We start from the raw sequence: 17831 nt of genomic DNA on the forward strand, positions 1-17831 counted from the left end.
CTTATGCCTCCATCCCCTTGTCTCTACAGAGAGGAAGGCATCCTGCTTGCTGTCCACTGCCATGAAACAGGAGATGCTACATGGAAGGCAGGTCCAGTGCCCAGCAGATAGGGGTGTCACAATGTGCCCGTCTCCCTAAAAGAACTGTTAGAGCAGAAGGCAGGATGCTTGCCCTCCCATTGTATAGCAGCATAGTGAGGAACGAAAATACACACACACACACACACACACACTCACACAAGTCTTATAGGCACTTCTTTCTTTTTTACACTTTCTATGATTTTGTTGTTTTGTTTTATTTTCTTGAGATAGGGTCTTGCTATGCAAACCAGGCTGACCTAGAATGCATGACCCACCAACCTCACAGGCATGCACCACCATGCCAGCTCCCTTCTAAAATTTCCACAATGAGATAGATGGTCAGCCTCAAAACACTGGGCTCCTGGACTGTTGGCCTGTGAGGGCCTAGCACAGTGCTGCACACTGGGGCACTCAGAGCACTGAGGCCTGACAAGGACCATGGTGTTCACAGCATGCCAGCCTCCCTGCCTTGCTGACACTGGTTGTTCACGGAACTCATCTACCATACTGTGGCCGTGACAGGCACAGCTCCCCTGCTCAGCTATTCCCAACCCCTGTGGAGGACAGCGGCAGGTGTTAGCTTCCTCAGGCAAATGAAGGTCTTGGGCACCATGAGGAAGACGCCCGCTCAAGGTTACAAAGGGAGTCACAGCAGCTGAGCCAGGCTCCCCTTCAACCTCGTGACTCAGCACGGCCGACCAAGCTGGTTTTCCAGCTCGGGGATTCCCCAGGCGCTGGCCGGCTGTCGGCGGCTGCAGCGGGCCGGTCGTCTTCTGCCAGCCTCTGAGCGGCCGGCAGCGCTGACCTTGTTGAAGTCCTCGGCTGTCGCCCTCATCTCCTTCCAGGTCTTGTTCAGCAGCTGGATGCAGATTCCAAAGAGCTCTTCAAAGGCGCGGTCATGGGTGAAGAACATCGGATGGTAGTCATTGCGTCCTTCATTTGCTGTGGAGAGAAACGCCAAGCGTGGCAGCTCTGCCCTCAGGCACACAGGGCAGACACCTAGATTCTCTGCACTCAAGTCCTGAGGACAAGGAAAACAGACCACAGACTACAGCCATCAAGGAGCAGGAAGGGCCGTCCCTCAAGGTCTTAGCTCTCCCCAGGGGTTTTCTCCCTTGGTCCCTCTCTACCCTGTTACAAGCTCAGCTAGACCTAACACACAGTACTCGGGGGTGTCAGAGACACCTCAGATTACCTCAGATCACTAGCTCAGACAAAACGGCAGCCATGATCACCATGAACAGGTAAGATGGATGGTAAGCTCATGACCCCTGCCTAAGGCCCTCCAGTCCCCCTGACAGTCTGCTGCTGTCCATCATCTCTAGCTGGAGACCGGCTTGCCGAGCAGGAGAGGTGCAGACTTACGGAGCTCCCCGACCTGCAGGATCTCACAGAGCATCTTGGTGAGCTCAATGGCACTGCGGCCGAAAGGACACTCGTGCTTGTCTTCCCGGCTACTGTTCTCCAGCACAATCTATAAGCAGAGAAGAAAGAGGGGGTTGGGGGAGAGAAGCATGGGTGGGCACCAGGACTGCCAGGCAGCCCCTGCCTTTACCCGGATGTAGGTGTCCTGGTGGACTTTGGCCAGATACAGCATGTTGTCCAAAGCCAGCATTCCAGGAGGAGTCTGGGTGAAGTCCAAGGCTGGGTTGATATGGTTCTGGAGAAACCAGGAGACCAGGTGAGAAGATGGAATGTGTGGAATGACCTGGGGGCATCCCCTGCCCTCCCTTTCTCTTGGCTCCACCCTAGAGTGTCCAGCTCCTGGAGCACAGACTAAGGCTGCCTCGTCATGTGCCCCAGCAGCTGGCAGGCCAGCACTGAGTAAGCACACATACAGCTAAACCAATCTCACTCCCAGATGAGTGGTGTTTAACTAGAAAACAGTCACTCTAGCTTTGTGAAGAGCAAGCTGTGCTGGGGAACTGATTCACACAGGCTGTGGGTGCCATCCCTTCCTCTCCACTGTAGGACAGGGGAGGCGGTGGAAGCAGAGGTGAGGAAGCACACCATTAAGGTGAGCACAGAGCACCAGAGCTAGACCTACTCCAGGCATGTGGTCCCCTCTCCTCTACTGAGGCTGGCTTCCTGGGCCTGTAACTAATGGATCCAGTTTGCATGCCCCGATGATATATGCCCACTGAATGCCCATGGCCAAGGCAAACTGAGCACACAGGCCCTCCCCTCTTTCTGTCTGCTCCTCCAGGGCTCCCACTATGGGGGTCGGGGGGCTGCCAGTAGGCCCCCTGACTTCCTGTCTGGGAGGCGCGCTCTGGGTACTTACAGTAAACCCCAGCATTTTATAGTCCTTGGTATACATGGCCTTGCGCTTTTCAGTCCCGCTCCCAGGGACATTGCTAGGGTCCGACTCTGCGTCAAATGCAATCCTCCTCAGTTCAAATATGATGTCTCTCTGAGCCTGGAAGGTACAACAGTAGGCAGGTCAACTGCCAGCCGAAGGGAGCAAGGAAGAGAACAGGAGGGCGTGTGCTCCCAAGTCTCTCTTGGGAGAGACCGGCAACAGGACAGAAGGACAGAAGAGGGCTCTGTCCCAAGTCCCCAGAGATGCAGCCCCACTAGCTCTGTCGGGGCTGACAGACACTCCGCACAGCGCGGCCCACACCGAGGCTGCAATGACCACAGCCGTGCGGAAACAGCACACTGTACACCAGGCGGCCCAGCACCTGCCTGGTCATTGGGGTCCATCTTCGTCATCATTCTTTCTTCCAGGAGGTTAAAGGTCAGGACTTGAAGGACATACAGCTGATGGGCCATCTCCGTTTTGATTGGACGATTCCCTCGGATCACGTGCTAGAAAAAGCAAAGGCAGGAGCAGGGCTCAAGGACTGTCTTTTTCCTAGAGAGCCACATCCATGCTGGGGGGCGGGGGACAAGCACGCTGGACAGGGATGACTTCCTCCTTGCCAGAGCCTGCGTGCTCTTGAGGGCTGGAGTGGGGGGGCTGGACCGAGCCTGAGTAGATTCATGCAGGCAGGCCTTCCTCTCCACTCTTGGGCAGGGGAGGCCGAATGAGGGTGAAGGCTCAATCTCAGACACCAGAGGTGGGGAGCACACCACCAAGGTGAGGACGGCCCACCAGACCTAGTCCCACCCAGGCTTCACCTCACAGGCCTAAAGCCAGGGCAACAGTGAGGGCGTGGAAAAGGGCCACTGGTAGACAGCTTTACAACAAATCGCTTTAAACGGTACGGAGCCACCTATAAGGAAAGCCACTTGATTTCCCCATCCAACCTCACGCCACCCTCCCACTCCTCTCTCCTCTGCACCCCATGTAGGTCCTGTATCCCCCAAATCATGGCCCTGCCCACACTTTAGCTATCCGCTCTATCGCCCACTGGTGGCTCCTCGGCTTCCTCTGACCTGATGCTCTCCTCACCTTCTCTCACCTTGCGGCTTTTCTCCCTGCCTGTCCTGGCTAATCAGCTTGGGTGTGGCACATGGGTCTCTCAGCCCCGGTCCTTACCCCCACAACACCCTGCTTTTCCTCCTTGCTCCCTCGACTTCTCAACCAATACCCCTGCCCCACATCCTGAATCCTGTCACTCTGGGTTCTTGTCCAGCTTCTGCCAGGTCCTGTGTCCTTCAGGTCTTACTCAGCAGCCCGACTCTAGAACCTCTCTGTACAGTGTAGCAGCCACTAGTCACTTGTGGGTATTTGTGATTGTGGCCGAGTCACAGCAGCCACCCTCTAAGTGCTGGACAGATTCCCCATAGCTAGGGCCACCAGCACAGCACAGAGCACTACAGCAGCATGGGACTTCCTGTGGTGGCCCACAGAGGCTCCCTAGTGAGACCTTACTCAAGGTCAGAGAATCTGCCCAGCGGGGCTACACGATGGGAGGATTTGACCAGGAGCGTGTTTACCAGGTGTTTGGAAGGGTCTACACTTGGCTGTATGGTGTGCTTTGATCTTGCAAGGGGAGGTCTTTTGCCTCTCTCCTTGGCATATTATAAAAAGCCCTTTTGAATAAAGCTCTGGAAGGCTGGGTATTGACCCAGGGCCCTCCTGAAGCTATCCTGTGTCACTGTCTTTCTTATCATCTCTATCTTTCTACCTAATATTTCCTCATTCCTCTCTCCTCCACCCAAGAACCCTTCGACAGGTGGGGGTAGTCAGAGCTGATTTCCCACAGTCTCCCACAACTTCTACACAACCCTGCCCTAGCACTAACTCTGCAAAGCTCCCCTAACTCAATACCCCCCACCCACCCACCCCCGTCCCCTACCATCTGCTCTGACTCTAGACCAGGCTTTTGGACCTATGCAATACAAGTTGATGGCCCTAGGCTCACATGGTTGGTGAACACTGGCCAGGTCTAAACTATGGTATGCAGTGTTTACAACACACCAGACCCGGAAGCCTTGGTGTGAAGAGTGAAGGCTGGCATGTGTCACTGATGCCTCATGAACTGCCAGGAGCCACGTGACTTCTTCAGGAGACAAGGCCTGAGAACAGCACAAACAGGTTCTCCTGGAGGCAAGGCCCGGGAGAATTTAACCCGTTTTTGGCAAGGCCGATGGATAGTTCACTGCATAATTCCAGGCATGACCCCAGGAGCATATGGGCTACCCGCTCTCCTTGCTCTCCTTATACAAACCGTACTGCTGGCTGCCCTAGTCTCACTTTCTTAGAGCTAGGGATGAAGTGGCTTTCATATAGGAAAAACATCCCTCTGATGACTCTCCTCTGGCTGAGCCAGAGGGGAAGTTGTTAAAAATACACGATGGACCTGATTCAGCTCCTAAAGTCTTTGATGTATCAGGTGTGGCCATGAACTCAGGATTCTCAAGAACAGGATGTTGCCTTTCCATGGCACTTTGTGACCAGCCTGAAAGAGTCACAGTAGTTCATGACATTACACATTTGCCTAACTGTCCTGGAGAGAATGATTCTGACCACAGGAGTCTAGGAGAAATACAAACAGATGATATCAAGAGTTAATGGGAACAGTCTAGGAACAGGGAACGAAGCCGAATCATAGGACTCCACAGTGCCCTCCTTCCTAACAGCTGTGCCAACACCGTAGGAAGCTGAGGAAGGGGACATGAGAACAAGAAATAGGCAGTGCCATAAGAGTCATGCAGTTCACAGGATGATAGGAGAAAACCTGGTAGATCCTCCATAGATAGAATAGTACCGAATGAAGAATGAACTGATTCAGCCGTGGCTGATGAGTCAATTGTGAGAACTTAGATTTGACTAGAGGTAAACATTAACCACTAGAGGCAAACCTCTCTTTCACGTTGCATGATGCCGTAACTGCAATGCTGCCAACGGGCACACTGTCCTACCTGTGGGTGTGCCTAGTTAGAAAACGTCCTTTGCTGCTTGCAACGTTGCTCATGCTTCTAATATTAAAGCTATGAATCAAGCAGGCAATGGTTACCGGTGGGAAAGTTGGGGGACGGGAGGGCAATGAGGTGAGGGAACAAACTGGCAATTGTTGTAATTACTATTAGAAACTTAAGGGAACAAATCTGATTGTAAAACTGTTCATGTAAACGGTATAAATAAAAACGGCCCAGGCTATCTGGGACCACTTGTTTGAAACAGGTGGTCAGAATTTTGTCATTGCGCCTATCTGTCCCAGGCCATTGGACCTGTTAGGAGCAAGGCTCCCAGCAATGAATGTATCTATTGCATGCTGAAATGTTTTTGGTATCATGTGTTAAATAAACCAGACATTAAGCTCCATTTCTCCCATTCCCTTAACACTGCTGATGGAGCATCTCAAAGTCCACACCAGGCTTGAGTTCTATTTCCCCTAGCTGGGCCTATCCCAGGCCTCATCCTCAGCTGTAGACCTCAGGCGGTCTGCTTTTTCTACATCTCTGCTGCCCAGTCCAGACACCAAAGCCACACACAGTGGGATGAACCCCACTGAAATCAAAGTCATCCATTCAGGCCCCTGGTTCTTCCAAGCAGCATCCTCTCAGGACAGAACTTCCGGAAGCAGAATGTGTGTGGAACCAGACCTGCCCGGCTGCCCTCAGAACAGAACTGGGATGCCTCCTGCCTTCTAACTCCTGCTGACACAGGCCCTCTCCATCTCTCCAGCATGCCTCTTACTAGCTGAAGCTCGGGTATCCTCTCAGCCCCCAAGGCCATGCCCTCCTCCTTTGCTCTGCCACCCAGCTTATTGTCTCCTCTCCATCTCCTCTTCTACCTTGCCCCAAATTTCCTCCCCGACTGCTCCCTCTCCCTACCACCCTACTGCACCCTGTATGTCCATCTCTATTCCTTCCTCCTCACATCTCTCCCTCATTCAGAAGACGGCTATGAAGAGAGGTGAACATCAATGTGCTCTTGGGTTTTGCTCACCTTTCTCAGGTGAAGGGGAGGGAGGTGCTCTCCAGCAATGGCCGCAGCTCTTTAGTGTCACTCAGAGTATGCTTCTCCACTGCCTAGCAAATCAGTTAAGCCCTGATGCTCAGCTGCCTACTCTGTGGGACTCTCTTCTGATCCATCAAGCTAAGCCTCAGCCATGGTAGATTTTTCCCCAGAAGTGCCTCCCCACACCTGCACGAAGAGGGGGTACCTAGGCAGCTGTTCTGGTGTGCCCACAACAGTGCACAGCAGCCTACGCACTCCCCACACTGTAGGGTCAGCGTTTCAAGCATTTGCTGGGAGAGGGCTTGCAGTGACCTGGGGACCCAGTCACGCAAGGTAAAGCCAGTGGACTCTGCAGGCTTGCTCAGAGCTCTCTTTTGGAGCTCTCTCAACACACACACACACACACACACACACACACACACACACACACACACACACACACACACACAGTCTCTCTCATGCACCCTGCCAGGCATAGTCTATACATTAGCTCCTTCAGTCCTCGCACCCAGCTGAGCAAATCAAAGTCCAGGGATTCGAGGTCAGCTGCTCAAGATCAAAGCAAACTGGAAAATGGCTAAAGCCCACCATCAGCACCAAATCTTTCATGCTTGACTCTGATGTTTCGTTTATTACCTTCATTGCTGTCTCTGGGTTTTCCTTTGTTTCTGACAACTAATAAACTCTCTTCCTTTTAGCCCAGATCTTAGCTCCTGTTCCCACTTCCCATAGCCCACATCACCACCACAGTAACCTCTGCAAGTGCCCAGCTCCTACAGCACGGTCTGTGGTGACCTAGAATCCAGTGTACCTCCACCACCATCTTGAATCTCAGCCATGCTGGGGAGGGAGACTAAAGCCTGATCTGACCAGGTGCTCAGCAGAGATCTGCCCCTTGCTCCACCCCTGTACTGCTGGTTGCTGTGGTTAGGCTGGGTGTCTTGCCTGTGTGCCTGACATTTGCAGTTCCTTGAAAGGTTTCCTGACCCCTCCCCTGCAAAGCAGATCTCACTGGCCCTGCCTTTTCCTGGCCACGGCTGTGCTGGACCCCACCTTTCCTACCAGAGCACAAGGTTGAGAGCAGGTCCACCCCCTCATCTGTCAGCGCCTTGTATGCTCCAGGTTTCTGAATTTCTAGGCTGTTGCTGACTCTCCTTTTTTTGTGTTTACCAGTTTTGAAGTCGTAACAAGCAGCAGAGATAGCGTTTACCTCTTCTCCCTGGAAGGGCTGCCATCTCTTGGGAGCAGTGGGAATATGTGGTGGCTTGAAAGAAAATGGACCCCAAAGGAAGCGGCACTATTGGGAGGTGTGGCTTTGATGGGGGAAGTGTGTCAGTGTGGAGGTGGGCTTTGAAGTCTCATATATGCTCAAGCCACGCCCACTGAGACAGTCTACTTCCTGTTGCCTGCATATCAACACGTGCAGCTCCTTCTCCAGCACCATGTCTGCCTGCACCCCACCCTGCTCCCCGCCATAATGATAACAGACTAAACTCTGAACTGTAAGACACCGCCTCAATTAAATGTTTTCCTTTATAGGGGGTATGGTGGTCATAGTGTCTCTTCACAGCAATAGAATCCCTAACTAAACAGGATGGCTTCTCAGAGGCAGCTTGGCTCAGGAGTTCAAGAAAAAGCTCAGGTTTCAGAAGCACCCAGCACTGTAACAGGTAATAACAGGAAGCCGGCTCTGTGCCCCCCACCCTCAATGGCAATAATCACAGCCCCCACTGGAATGGTGACAACTACCAGCAACAGTAACAAGCACTAACAAGGCAGTCCCTAGGAACTCACGTTCAGGATTATGGACCGAAGGTGCTTCTGCGCAAAGGCGTTGGCCATGTCCTAGGGAGGGAAATCAAGAGACGTACGGTAAGGCAGGTGTACCTCTGACTGCTGTCGGGGGACTGTGTCCTCACAGCCTTGAATGCTTTCCTTTCGATTGAAAAGTGAAGAAATCCACGGACCATCACACTTATCTTACTCTAAAAATTTCCCTGCTTCTTTTCGTGAGTGCAAATGAACTCAGTTTCCCTTCGAACGGGCACAGTAAGCTGCACATCTTCACAGGGGACTCTTGAGGACAAGACACACGTGAGACAAGGATGCTGGCGATGGACACTGCAGGCAGAACACACAGCAGCACACGCACCGTTCCAGGCAGACAGCTGAAGAACCCTGGGCTGCAGACTACTCTGAGGCCAGGGCCTTGGCCCAGCACAAATGCCTGGTTCCTTGTGGCTGGTTTAGAGAGTGATATGCTGTGTGCCTCTGGGTAATCTTTCACGGTGGTCTCACCTTCCCCATCACATTTGGCTGAAACTTTGACAGTAACATTTTATTTATTAAATATCTAGAAAATAAAGTATTCTAAAAGGTGAGTCCTCCACAGAGATTTTTAAGGGCCCATCGGCATCATTTTGACCATCTTTTAAAAAGACACACAAGGGACTACAATGATTGTCATTCAAGCTCCTCCCAAGCTTGCTGGGGATCACTCTGCCATGACACTGTCACCCTGAGGAGCTTTTGAAATGTCACCTAAACAAAATGGTCCCATATGAGAATGCTTCTGATATTCTCACAGCTTTTCTCAAACTCTCAGTCTCTTCCTTCCAATGTCAGCATTATGTCTTAGTGATGTTGCCTTGGTTACCTTTATGGACGTTTGTAAGTCAGCGGGCCTGAGGGGGCTGCTGCTCTCCTGTGTGTTCCCTCCTGTTTCTAAGCCTCTGTCCACGTCCCCCATGTCTGGCCAGGAGCATCCAGGTTTACTGTGAGCCCCGAGCATAACCTGGCTAGCAGAGGACGGTGCCTAGAAGCTTCTCTGGTAGCCACAAGATGTCAGGTAAGACTATAGACACCTACCGGTAGACTTGACAAGCTTCTCCTTGGGTGGGGAGCACACCCTCCTTCAGGTCCTTCAGGGAGCCTTTCCAAAGCTCCCTCTACCCAAGAATAAGCACCAAAATTCTTTTTAATCTTAAAAAATTTGTGCATGGGAGTTTTGACTGTGTGTGTCCACGTGGGCAGTATCTGAGGAGGCTGGAAGAGGGTGTCAGATCCCCGGAACTAGAGTTAGAAACGATTGTGAACCTCCACGTGGGTGCTGGGAACTGAACCTGGGTCCTCTGCAGAGCCAGGCCATCTCGTCACTCAAACTCCCTTTTGTAAACTGTCTAAGCCTTCTCATTATCTATCTAGGAAGAGTCCAGATTTACCCCCACTCTGGCTTTGGCAGCCAGGAGGTGACACATTCTTGGGATCATATGGAAGAAAGTCAGGCTGTTTCGCATCTGATTCCAAGCTAATTCCAGACTCACACAAAGGTATCCTGAGGGCGTGTCTGGCCACTCTCCCAGAGTGGGCATCCCTCAGTCCTCCTATGAGTCTCACCTACGGTGCCTTTCTAGCATTCCAGTAAACAGACATATGCCACCTTTCCAGGGCCTTGGTTCCCTGAGCAGCCAGTCCAGCCCATATGCTTCCTGTCCAGCTTTGACCTCCCCACCAGGAAGAGCCAGGCCCTCTGCGACAGCAGCGCTACTTACAGTGACGGGCAGGTCTAGAGGGTTAAGATGCTTGTCCTGCCAGCAGAAAAGCAAAAAGCACAGAGAAGCAGACAGGGTGAGCTTTCGGCTTATGGTTAACACGACAGGAAGGGAGATGGTCACAGAGCCACACCGTCTAGACAGACAGGACAGACAGACCCTGGATGTTCCTCTACTAGAGAGACCCTCTAGTAAAGGAACTCCTGAGAGCCTGGTGCATGACCCCACTTGAACTTCATTTAGTGGGCCCACGATAGTGACAGAGAATTAGAAAGCCTTACTTCTGTACACTCTGTGCGCTTTTACCAGACATCTGGTACGTTAGGATTAGAAGGTGCTTAGAGCTTGTTTAATTCTGACCTTTCATTTCACAAAAAGAGGCACTCAGACTTGGAAGGCTGATACACGTGCCTAGCCAGAGGAAGGACAAGCACTCTGCCCAGGTCCTCCTTAACCAGCTTCTAGGTCCCACACTACAAAACAGGGGTCTCTTGTGACTAATGACATCACCGTGAGTGAGTGCTCAGGGCAGATGCTGTCACTCCCACAGTTACAGAAAGCAACTAAAGATGAGACAAGGAAGAGCCTGTCATGACTGCATGCACCACACAGCTGGTGACGGAGGAAGGAGGCTGAGGATGTACAACTTGGTACTTAGTCCCAGTGGCAGTCAGAGGGTCTCCCCTTCCCTCTTCTTGGTCCTCTAACCCAGGGATTAGCAAACTAAAGGCCCAGTGTGTGTGTTGTCTGTATAAACACTCTGACTGGAAGATATCTGTACCACTGTTTACCTCTTGTCTGAAGCTGCCTTTGGCTTCAAGAGCCGAGCTCGAAGGGTTGCCCTAAGAAGTGAAAAACATTTACTTTCTGATGCTTCAGAGGAAACCCCTTCAGAACTCTGCTCTGATCCTGGAAGCATAAGCCCCCCACTCCAGTTCTTTCCTGGGGCTTCCTTAGCAAAAACACCCTCCTGGGCTCTGGCCAGGAGGGCTGGGGAGGAACTCTTGGGGGCACAGCTCTCTCTTTGACCTGAAGAGCTGGCACTGTGGTGTTCTCTGAGAAGAGCTCAGGAGAAAAGGTTAGAAAGCCAGGCACAGACCTGTCGCTTGTCTTCAGGGGCCTTCAGGAACAGCGCGTTAATCAGAGCGATGGCATAGGTCTGGATCTCCTGGTTGGAGCTGTGTCAACAGAGACAGAGGCAGAAGGATCAGAGAACTGAAGAGCAAAAGGATGATGTTCACAGACAGCTTATAACACTCAGACTGTGATCAAACAACGACCTGGGGCTAAGTCAGGAAAGCATTTCGAGCAGGCACACACCTGACCCCGTGATTCACAGGAGGGATTTATCCAAGACAGTAATCAGAAAGCTGTGCATGATTTATTGACAAGCTGTTACACTAGAGTCCTATTAAAAAGACAAGAATGTTAAGTAATCCAAATGCTCTCGCTGGGGGCTGTTTAATATGCGAGACTCCTAAGGGCCTCCTAAAAATCGTGCTTTGGGGTGAAGATTATTAACCTGGGACTCAGGGATGGGCTTGGAGTATCTGTGAAGCCCAGATATGGTACAGTGAGTATCTAGCTGACTGCATGTGACCTTCTCAAGGAGAGGAAAGCTCAGTTGGTACTGGTTTCCACAGGCATCTGGGATGCAGAACAGGGTTAGAAGTATCCTTGTAAAAGATCTTGATATGGGAAAATGTTCAAGATGTATTATTCAGTCAGAAAAAGAAGTAATAACATAGGTACATATCAGAGTGCATAGCAAGATCTCAATTTTGGCAAAAATATGCAAAGGAAAAGACTATAGAGACATTCAACTTAGTGTTTAGCAGTGGTTCTGTCTGGAGTGGGATAATGAGCAAATAATGTACTGTTCATGTTTTTCCATATTTTCAAAGTTTTGACTACGAGTTTATCTTACTTTAAGTAAATAAAACAACCACAAGCATTTCCCCAGAATCTTATAATGCTGGCTTGGGGCTTCCATCTGCCACATTGTGGGTGCCTCCTGTGGCTTCCTCCAGAGGGCCAACAGCTTCCTGGTCAGGAAGGTCCCTTGCTGAGCATATGTACACTGGTGACAGTGTGGACTAAATATTCATGAGGAAGCCTAAGAGATGTCACAATTCTCTACTGTTCTCAGGGAGGCAGCTGAGGTCACCTCCAACTCAGAGAAGAGAGAGGAGTAAGGTCGCCAGGACCCAAGAAATCCCTATCCAGAGTCTGTGAGCGCCTTCCACCCTGGCTCTTCATGTATGAAAGCTGGGGTTGAGGAATCCTTTAGAAGTGACAAGGCGAAGCCAGGGGAGGTGGTACACACCTGTAATTGGAAGATATAATTGGAGAGATGGAAGAGGATCATGAGTTCAGGGCCAGCCTGGACAGCATGAGACCTGCCCCTCCTCCCAAAACAGTGACAAGGTGAGATCAGTGCACAAAGTCATCACGTGCATCCTAGATTAATGGGGAAATGGGTTAGGGGCACTACTGGGTTGTGCTGGCCAGTTTTATGTCAACTTGACACAAGCAAAGGTCATCTAAGAGGGACCTCAATTGAGAATGTGGGGATCTAAGCAAACCTGTGGATCATTTCCTTAGTTAGTGATTGATGTGGGAGGAGCCAGCTCAATGTGGGTGGGGCCATCTTTGGGGTGGTGGTCCTGGGTTCTGTATAAAAGCAGGCTGAGCAAGCCATGAGGAGCAAGCCAGTAAGCAAGCAGCAGCCCTTCAAGGCCTCTGCATCAGCTCCTGCCTCCAGACTCCTGCCCTGTTGAGTTCCTGTCCTGACTTCCTTTAATGATGAACAGTGATGTGGAAGCATAAGCCGAATAAACCCTCTACTCCCCAACCTGCTTTTGGTCACGGTGCTTATCACTGCAAGAGTGACCCCAATTAGGACAGAAATTGGTCCCAGGAGTGGAGTATTGCTGTGGTAGACTTGTCCATGTATTTCTGGGAGGATTGTGGAAGGATTTTAGAACTTTGGGCTAGAAAAGCCATTGAGTGTTCAAAGCTTGGTGAGCTGTTCTGTGGGAGCTTGGAAGATAAGAACGTTGAGAAAAATGCAGAGGATGACGGCCTGGTTTGTGAAATTTCAGAGGGAAGCTAAAACTCTACCAGTCCATTTGTGTTAAGACTCTGTGATTCTACTCAGCTGGAGCTGAAGAATCTGCTGTGATTAATAAGAGACCAGCACCACTGAAGTGTAACCTTTGCTTTATTGAGACACTTGATGCTGGTCTGCTGGAGCTGATAAATTAGCAGTGATTAAGAAGAGACCAGCATCACTAAGGTGAAATCTTCTGGAAGTGTTTCCTGAGAGCACAGAGAAGCTGTGTTCCAGAGGTGGCCAAGGTTGTACCTCATGCTGACAGCCAGACTTGGTAATGTGTAAGAGTCACCCAGGTGGTACTGGTTTTGAAGGCATGAAGGAGTACTGGAGAGCAGCTGAGGCTTGGCACTGTGAGAGGCCAGGAGAGGCCATCGGTGAGGGTGCAGCTTCAGTGGCAGTTGAAGGCCCAGGACTGAGGGGGTCATGCAAAGAAGTTGAGGCTTGGCACCATGAAGAGAGCCCATGAGAGGCTATTGGTGAGAGTGCAGCCCAGTGTCAGCAGAGGACCCCAGTACGTTAGAGATGCCAGCACCATGGGATGACCACTAAGAAGAGCAGCAGCAGTGGAGGGGAGCAGCTGGAGCCTAGAGGACAAGCTGTGGGAACTGACCCAAGCCCCTCAGAAGAGATCATGAGTTATTTACAGTTGAAGTTTGGTTTTGCTTTGTTCAGATTGTGAATGTGCCCTGGTTCTTCCCTCTTGAAGTAAGAAAGTATTTATTTTTGATTTTACAGGAGCTCAGTTGAGAGACTTTAAACTTAAAAAAAAAAGATTTAAGAGTTTTTCAGAGACTTTGGATTTTAATAGAGACCATATTTTTAAAGAGACAACTTCTAAAGTGTTTGAATTTTGTAAGGCTGTGGGACTTCTTAAGTTTGTAAAGTGTTTTATATTGTGATGTCTTTATTAATGTGAGATCTTGGGGAAAGGAAAGGTTCTGGTTTCACAGTAATGATGTGTTCGTGTGTCAGGTTGACAAGAGGTCAGTTGTGCTAGCCAGTTTTATGTCAACTGGACACAGGCTAGAATCATCTGAGCGGAGGAACCTCAACTGAGAAAATGCCTCCGTAAGATCAGGTTGTAGGTAAGCCTGCAGAGCATTTTCTTAATTAGTGATTGATGGGAGGGCCCAGCCCATTGTAGGTGGGGCCATTCCTGGGCTGGTGGTCCTGGGTGAAGCTGCATCTGCCTTGCATCTGGGAGACTATCCTAGATATATACATCCTCTGGGCCCCACAGGGGATCTAGCCCCGTTCCAATCAAGTCTAACAAGCAGGAAGGAGTGAGAATCAGTGTCAATCGACAGTGTTATCACCCTTCTTTGGGCAAGTTCGGTCCCTACAATCATGAACACTGGCTCACAGTGGTGCCTGTGTGTCACCTGGTTTATTATAGGCTAAATACGTGTCCTGGTAAAGTAAGCTTGTTTAAAAAAAGCAAACTAAAACCCTGACTTCGGGTTAGGTATTAATCTGGGCTGGCTAGCATGCTAGCTCTTAAACTTCTTTGATCCACATAGGTATGGAAGGTGGAGATGACGCACACATCCAGAGATGAGGGAACTGAGGCCAAAAGACTCAAACAGGGAGTTCAAAGCCAAGCCCTGGCATGCCACAAAGCCTGGATCTGAGCTGGCATCCCAAACTCACATGGAGCCCACACTTTTGATGTTACCACCACACTGTTGCCACCATAGTAAATGACCACCCAACCACCCAAGCTCCTACTTAAATCAGGAAGGGGGTTCAAAAATGGCTGAGTTCTTGTTCCCAGGGAGCTCAGAACTTCCGATGGGCAACAGGTAGTAAAATACAGCATTTTACACAAATATCATTGTCATGGGTACAAATAAGACTATCAGTCCCACGGAAGAGGGCGTGTCTAAGCCTGCCTGGCAGCTGGGGTCTGAACTATGAGAAGAATGCCCAGAGGAGGAGGAGGTGCTGAGGGAGTGTGCAGGGCTAGGCAGACTGTAAGGCGGAGGAGGGCGGGGCCCTTACTCACACTTGCAGGTGGGAGATGAGCTGTCCCACGGTGATTTCCTCTGCTATCTTCTGGTACAGGCTCTGGCTGTTTAATACCATGCTCTCTAGGATGGCCAGGGACCGCTGAAGGATGGACACATCGACCATCGGCTGGCTCACGTACCCTGCAATCTAGACCCAGGGAGAGGCACACTGGATGGTAAGCTTGGAAACCCCTGATGCTCTCTTCTCAGCATCCTGCCTCTCTGTGGGTAACAGGGGCCAGGCCGATCCTAACATCTGATTATGAGTGCCCTGGCCAATGGACCAGGATCCCTCAGCACGGATACTTCCATCTTAAGTGACAGTATCCATTCAACTGTGTTTCTTCAAAATGTTTAACAACTTAATCCTTTTCAAAATAAGGGTTTGGGGCTGGGGATTTAGCTCAGTGGTAGAGCACTTGCCTAGCAAGCACAAGGTCCTGGGTTCGGTCCTCAGCTCCAGAAAATTAAATAAAATAAAATAAAATAAGGGTTCAACCTGAGATGGACCTACTCTATTGATTCTTGGATCTTATCTTTACCTGCTCTTCCAACTCCCTTACAGAGTTAGACATCAGACTTGGAAGAATCCTTTAGCTAAACCCCTCTTCCCAATTCCCTCCTTACACCACAAGTTTCTAACATTGGGAAGTTCTCAATGGTTCAAGCCAAAGATATGAACTGCTAGTCAACGGACAGCAGAACATTCACTGGTTTTTATTCAGTGTTCTGAGCTGAGACTGCCCCTTCTGGTAGCAGAAAAGAGGGCAGACTCGGAAGGGCAGACTGCTCCAGTTCATCTCACAACCCAAGCAGGCTACTTGGCAGATTAGTACAAAGGAAGCACATTTGCAAATGAGATGCAGTCTTCACTCAGAAGAGCTGAGGAAGCAGGTAGCTCAGCGCTGATGACTGGCTGCTTTGTGCCAGCCTCACTGACCACCAGCTCTACTCTGAGCCCTGTCCTTGGTGCAGGCCCTGAGAGAAGACAAATTGTGAATTGAGATCTTTTCCTGGGCAAGTGACAAAGCCTCTCTTGAGACCAGGCTGTGGAAACTGAGCCACACCCCCCAGGGATGTGGTCAGGGGGCAAACAAAGGAGCCACTACAAGCTGCTCAGGAGGCTGTTCAGCAGGCCAAGGGAAGTGAGTTCATTTTTAATCTGGTGACATTTCCAACATATGATGGGTTTATCAAGTAAGAACCTACAGTAAATTGAGGAGCATCTGTTAGTGTAAACCGTTCAGGAGTCCTGGGAAGATCATTGCTTAAGGATGAAAACTCCAGCCCCAGGGAATACGAAGCTGATTCCTGCCAGAGACTCCAGGCTGCAGTGCCTACTCCCCTTATGCCCAGAGAACTCACAGGGAGAGGGAGGAGACAAACGGAATGTTGGAGACCTCACCTGCTTAATGAAGGTGATGGAAACCATGTCCCAGGAGACAATGCCATGGTCCATGAGCTCTAAGAAGGCAGTCAGGGTGAATGCCAGCATCTCACTGTAGCTGAGACATGTGCAACACACACAGAATACAGAGATTCAGATCCAGGGAGCACAAGTGTGAGGGCAGCTACAAAAGGGACAGATCTCAGTGTACACCCACGGGAAATCTGTGGAAGCAGCGGCCAGGGCCTGCAGCGCCCAGCCAGCTGCAGGGCAGATGTGGCCCAGGTACCTACACTGGAAAGCGGCTGGACTGCAGGCACCTAGGCTTGTCTTCGCCATCTTGCTTCATCTCTGGGTTAGTCTGTTAGCTATCTCTCAAAACAAAGACCTCTGTCAAACTGACACTGGCCAGGGCACCAACGAGAGCTTATGTCTCATGTTACCCTTCAGGCCGAGAGGCAGCAGGGCGAGGGAGACAGCCCAGGTGTGGAAGTGCCTTCGGTTTCTGTCTGAGCAGCTGCCATGCTGGTTTTGTCTTCCCCAACTCTAGCTTCCTCCTCTGGAAGACGGAGTGAGTCTCACAGCATTAGACTCACAGGGCCATGGGAAGAGCAAGCTGATGAGGTCTGCTGTGCCCTTAGAATAACACGGTGTAAGGATTAAACAGCTGCCTTTTGTCTTTCCTGACAGGTTTAATCATTCTTGCCGTGGCGTGGTACTCTATAGTTGCCGAGCCAGGGCCCTGTTTGCCGGCGGTAATAACGCTGCTCACAGAACAGAGTGTCAGCCCCATTTCGGAGAGGAGGAGACTAAGGCTGGTCTGCTGCAGCCCAGCACTCTCCCAACGGTGGCCAGAGGCTTCCGCTTTGGTGCAGCTGGAGGATCCAAGACTTTAAAACAAATACCTAGGATTAGCTGCTTGGCTTGGCTGACAGTTTGGGGAGCTGATCCGTCGCCTGCGAGATTTCTGACTCCCTGACTGCTTAGGCTCCACGGGCTTAGATGGAGAACTGGGCACCTGTCACTCACTGCTGATCATAAATAGGGCACAGCTACCACAGCCACCTAAGTCTGGAGGGCAGTAGTGGTGTCCAGGGGCGGTGCCAAGTCCTGAGCTCCTCCTGTGACATCCAGAGGGAGGCATGCACATCGGTGAGAGAAGATGGGACAAGGGAGGGCAGGCACGGTCGCTAAAGATCATCAACAGTTCCCATCTCTCCCCTGACCCTCACTAGGCCAAGCACTTCCCATAAATCATCAGGTCTGCTGTGCACTGACTTCCTTCCTAACGTTCAGGGCCCCTACTCTGACTACTCACCTAGCACAGCAC

General features: G+C 50.9%; 1 protein-coding gene across 3 annotated transcripts in view; it reads right to left on the reverse strand.

Annotated features, from left to right (window-relative positions):
* Elmo2 (engulfment and cell motility 2) overlaps window positions 1-17831 on the reverse strand; it is a 39201-nt gene that overhangs the window by 6301 nt on the left and 15069 nt on the right. For 2 of the 3 annotated variants that reach the window (XM_052726464.1, XM_052726465.1), the window contains exons 7-16: window positions 16520-16619; window positions 15111-15262; window positions 11087-11165; window positions 9988-10023; window positions 8231-8281; window positions 2770-2892; window positions 2366-2500; window positions 1637-1741; window positions 1447-1555; window positions 887-1023 (exon numbers count right to left, since the gene is read on the reverse strand). In XM_052726464.1, the coding sequence (XP_052582424.1) occupies window positions 887-1023; window positions 1447-1555; window positions 1637-1741; window positions 2366-2500; window positions 2770-2892; window positions 8231-8281; window positions 9988-10023; window positions 11087-11165; window positions 15111-15262; window positions 16520-16619 (1027 nt within the window). The remainder of the gene's footprint in view (window positions 1-886; window positions 1024-1446; window positions 1556-1636; window positions 1742-2365; window positions 2501-2769; window positions 2893-8230; window positions 8282-9987; window positions 10024-11086; window positions 11166-15110; window positions 15263-16519; window positions 16620-17831) is intronic. The other variant, XM_052726466.1, reaches the window with a different exon arrangement.

Source organism: Peromyscus californicus, unplaced genomic scaffold (assembly GCF_007827085.1).
Source record: "Peromyscus californicus insignis strain IS unplaced genomic scaffold, ASM782708v3 Scaffold_7__1_contigs__length_154581171, whole genome shotgun sequence".
Lineage (NCBI taxonomy): Eukaryota > Metazoa > Chordata > Mammalia > Rodentia > Cricetidae > Peromyscus > Peromyscus californicus.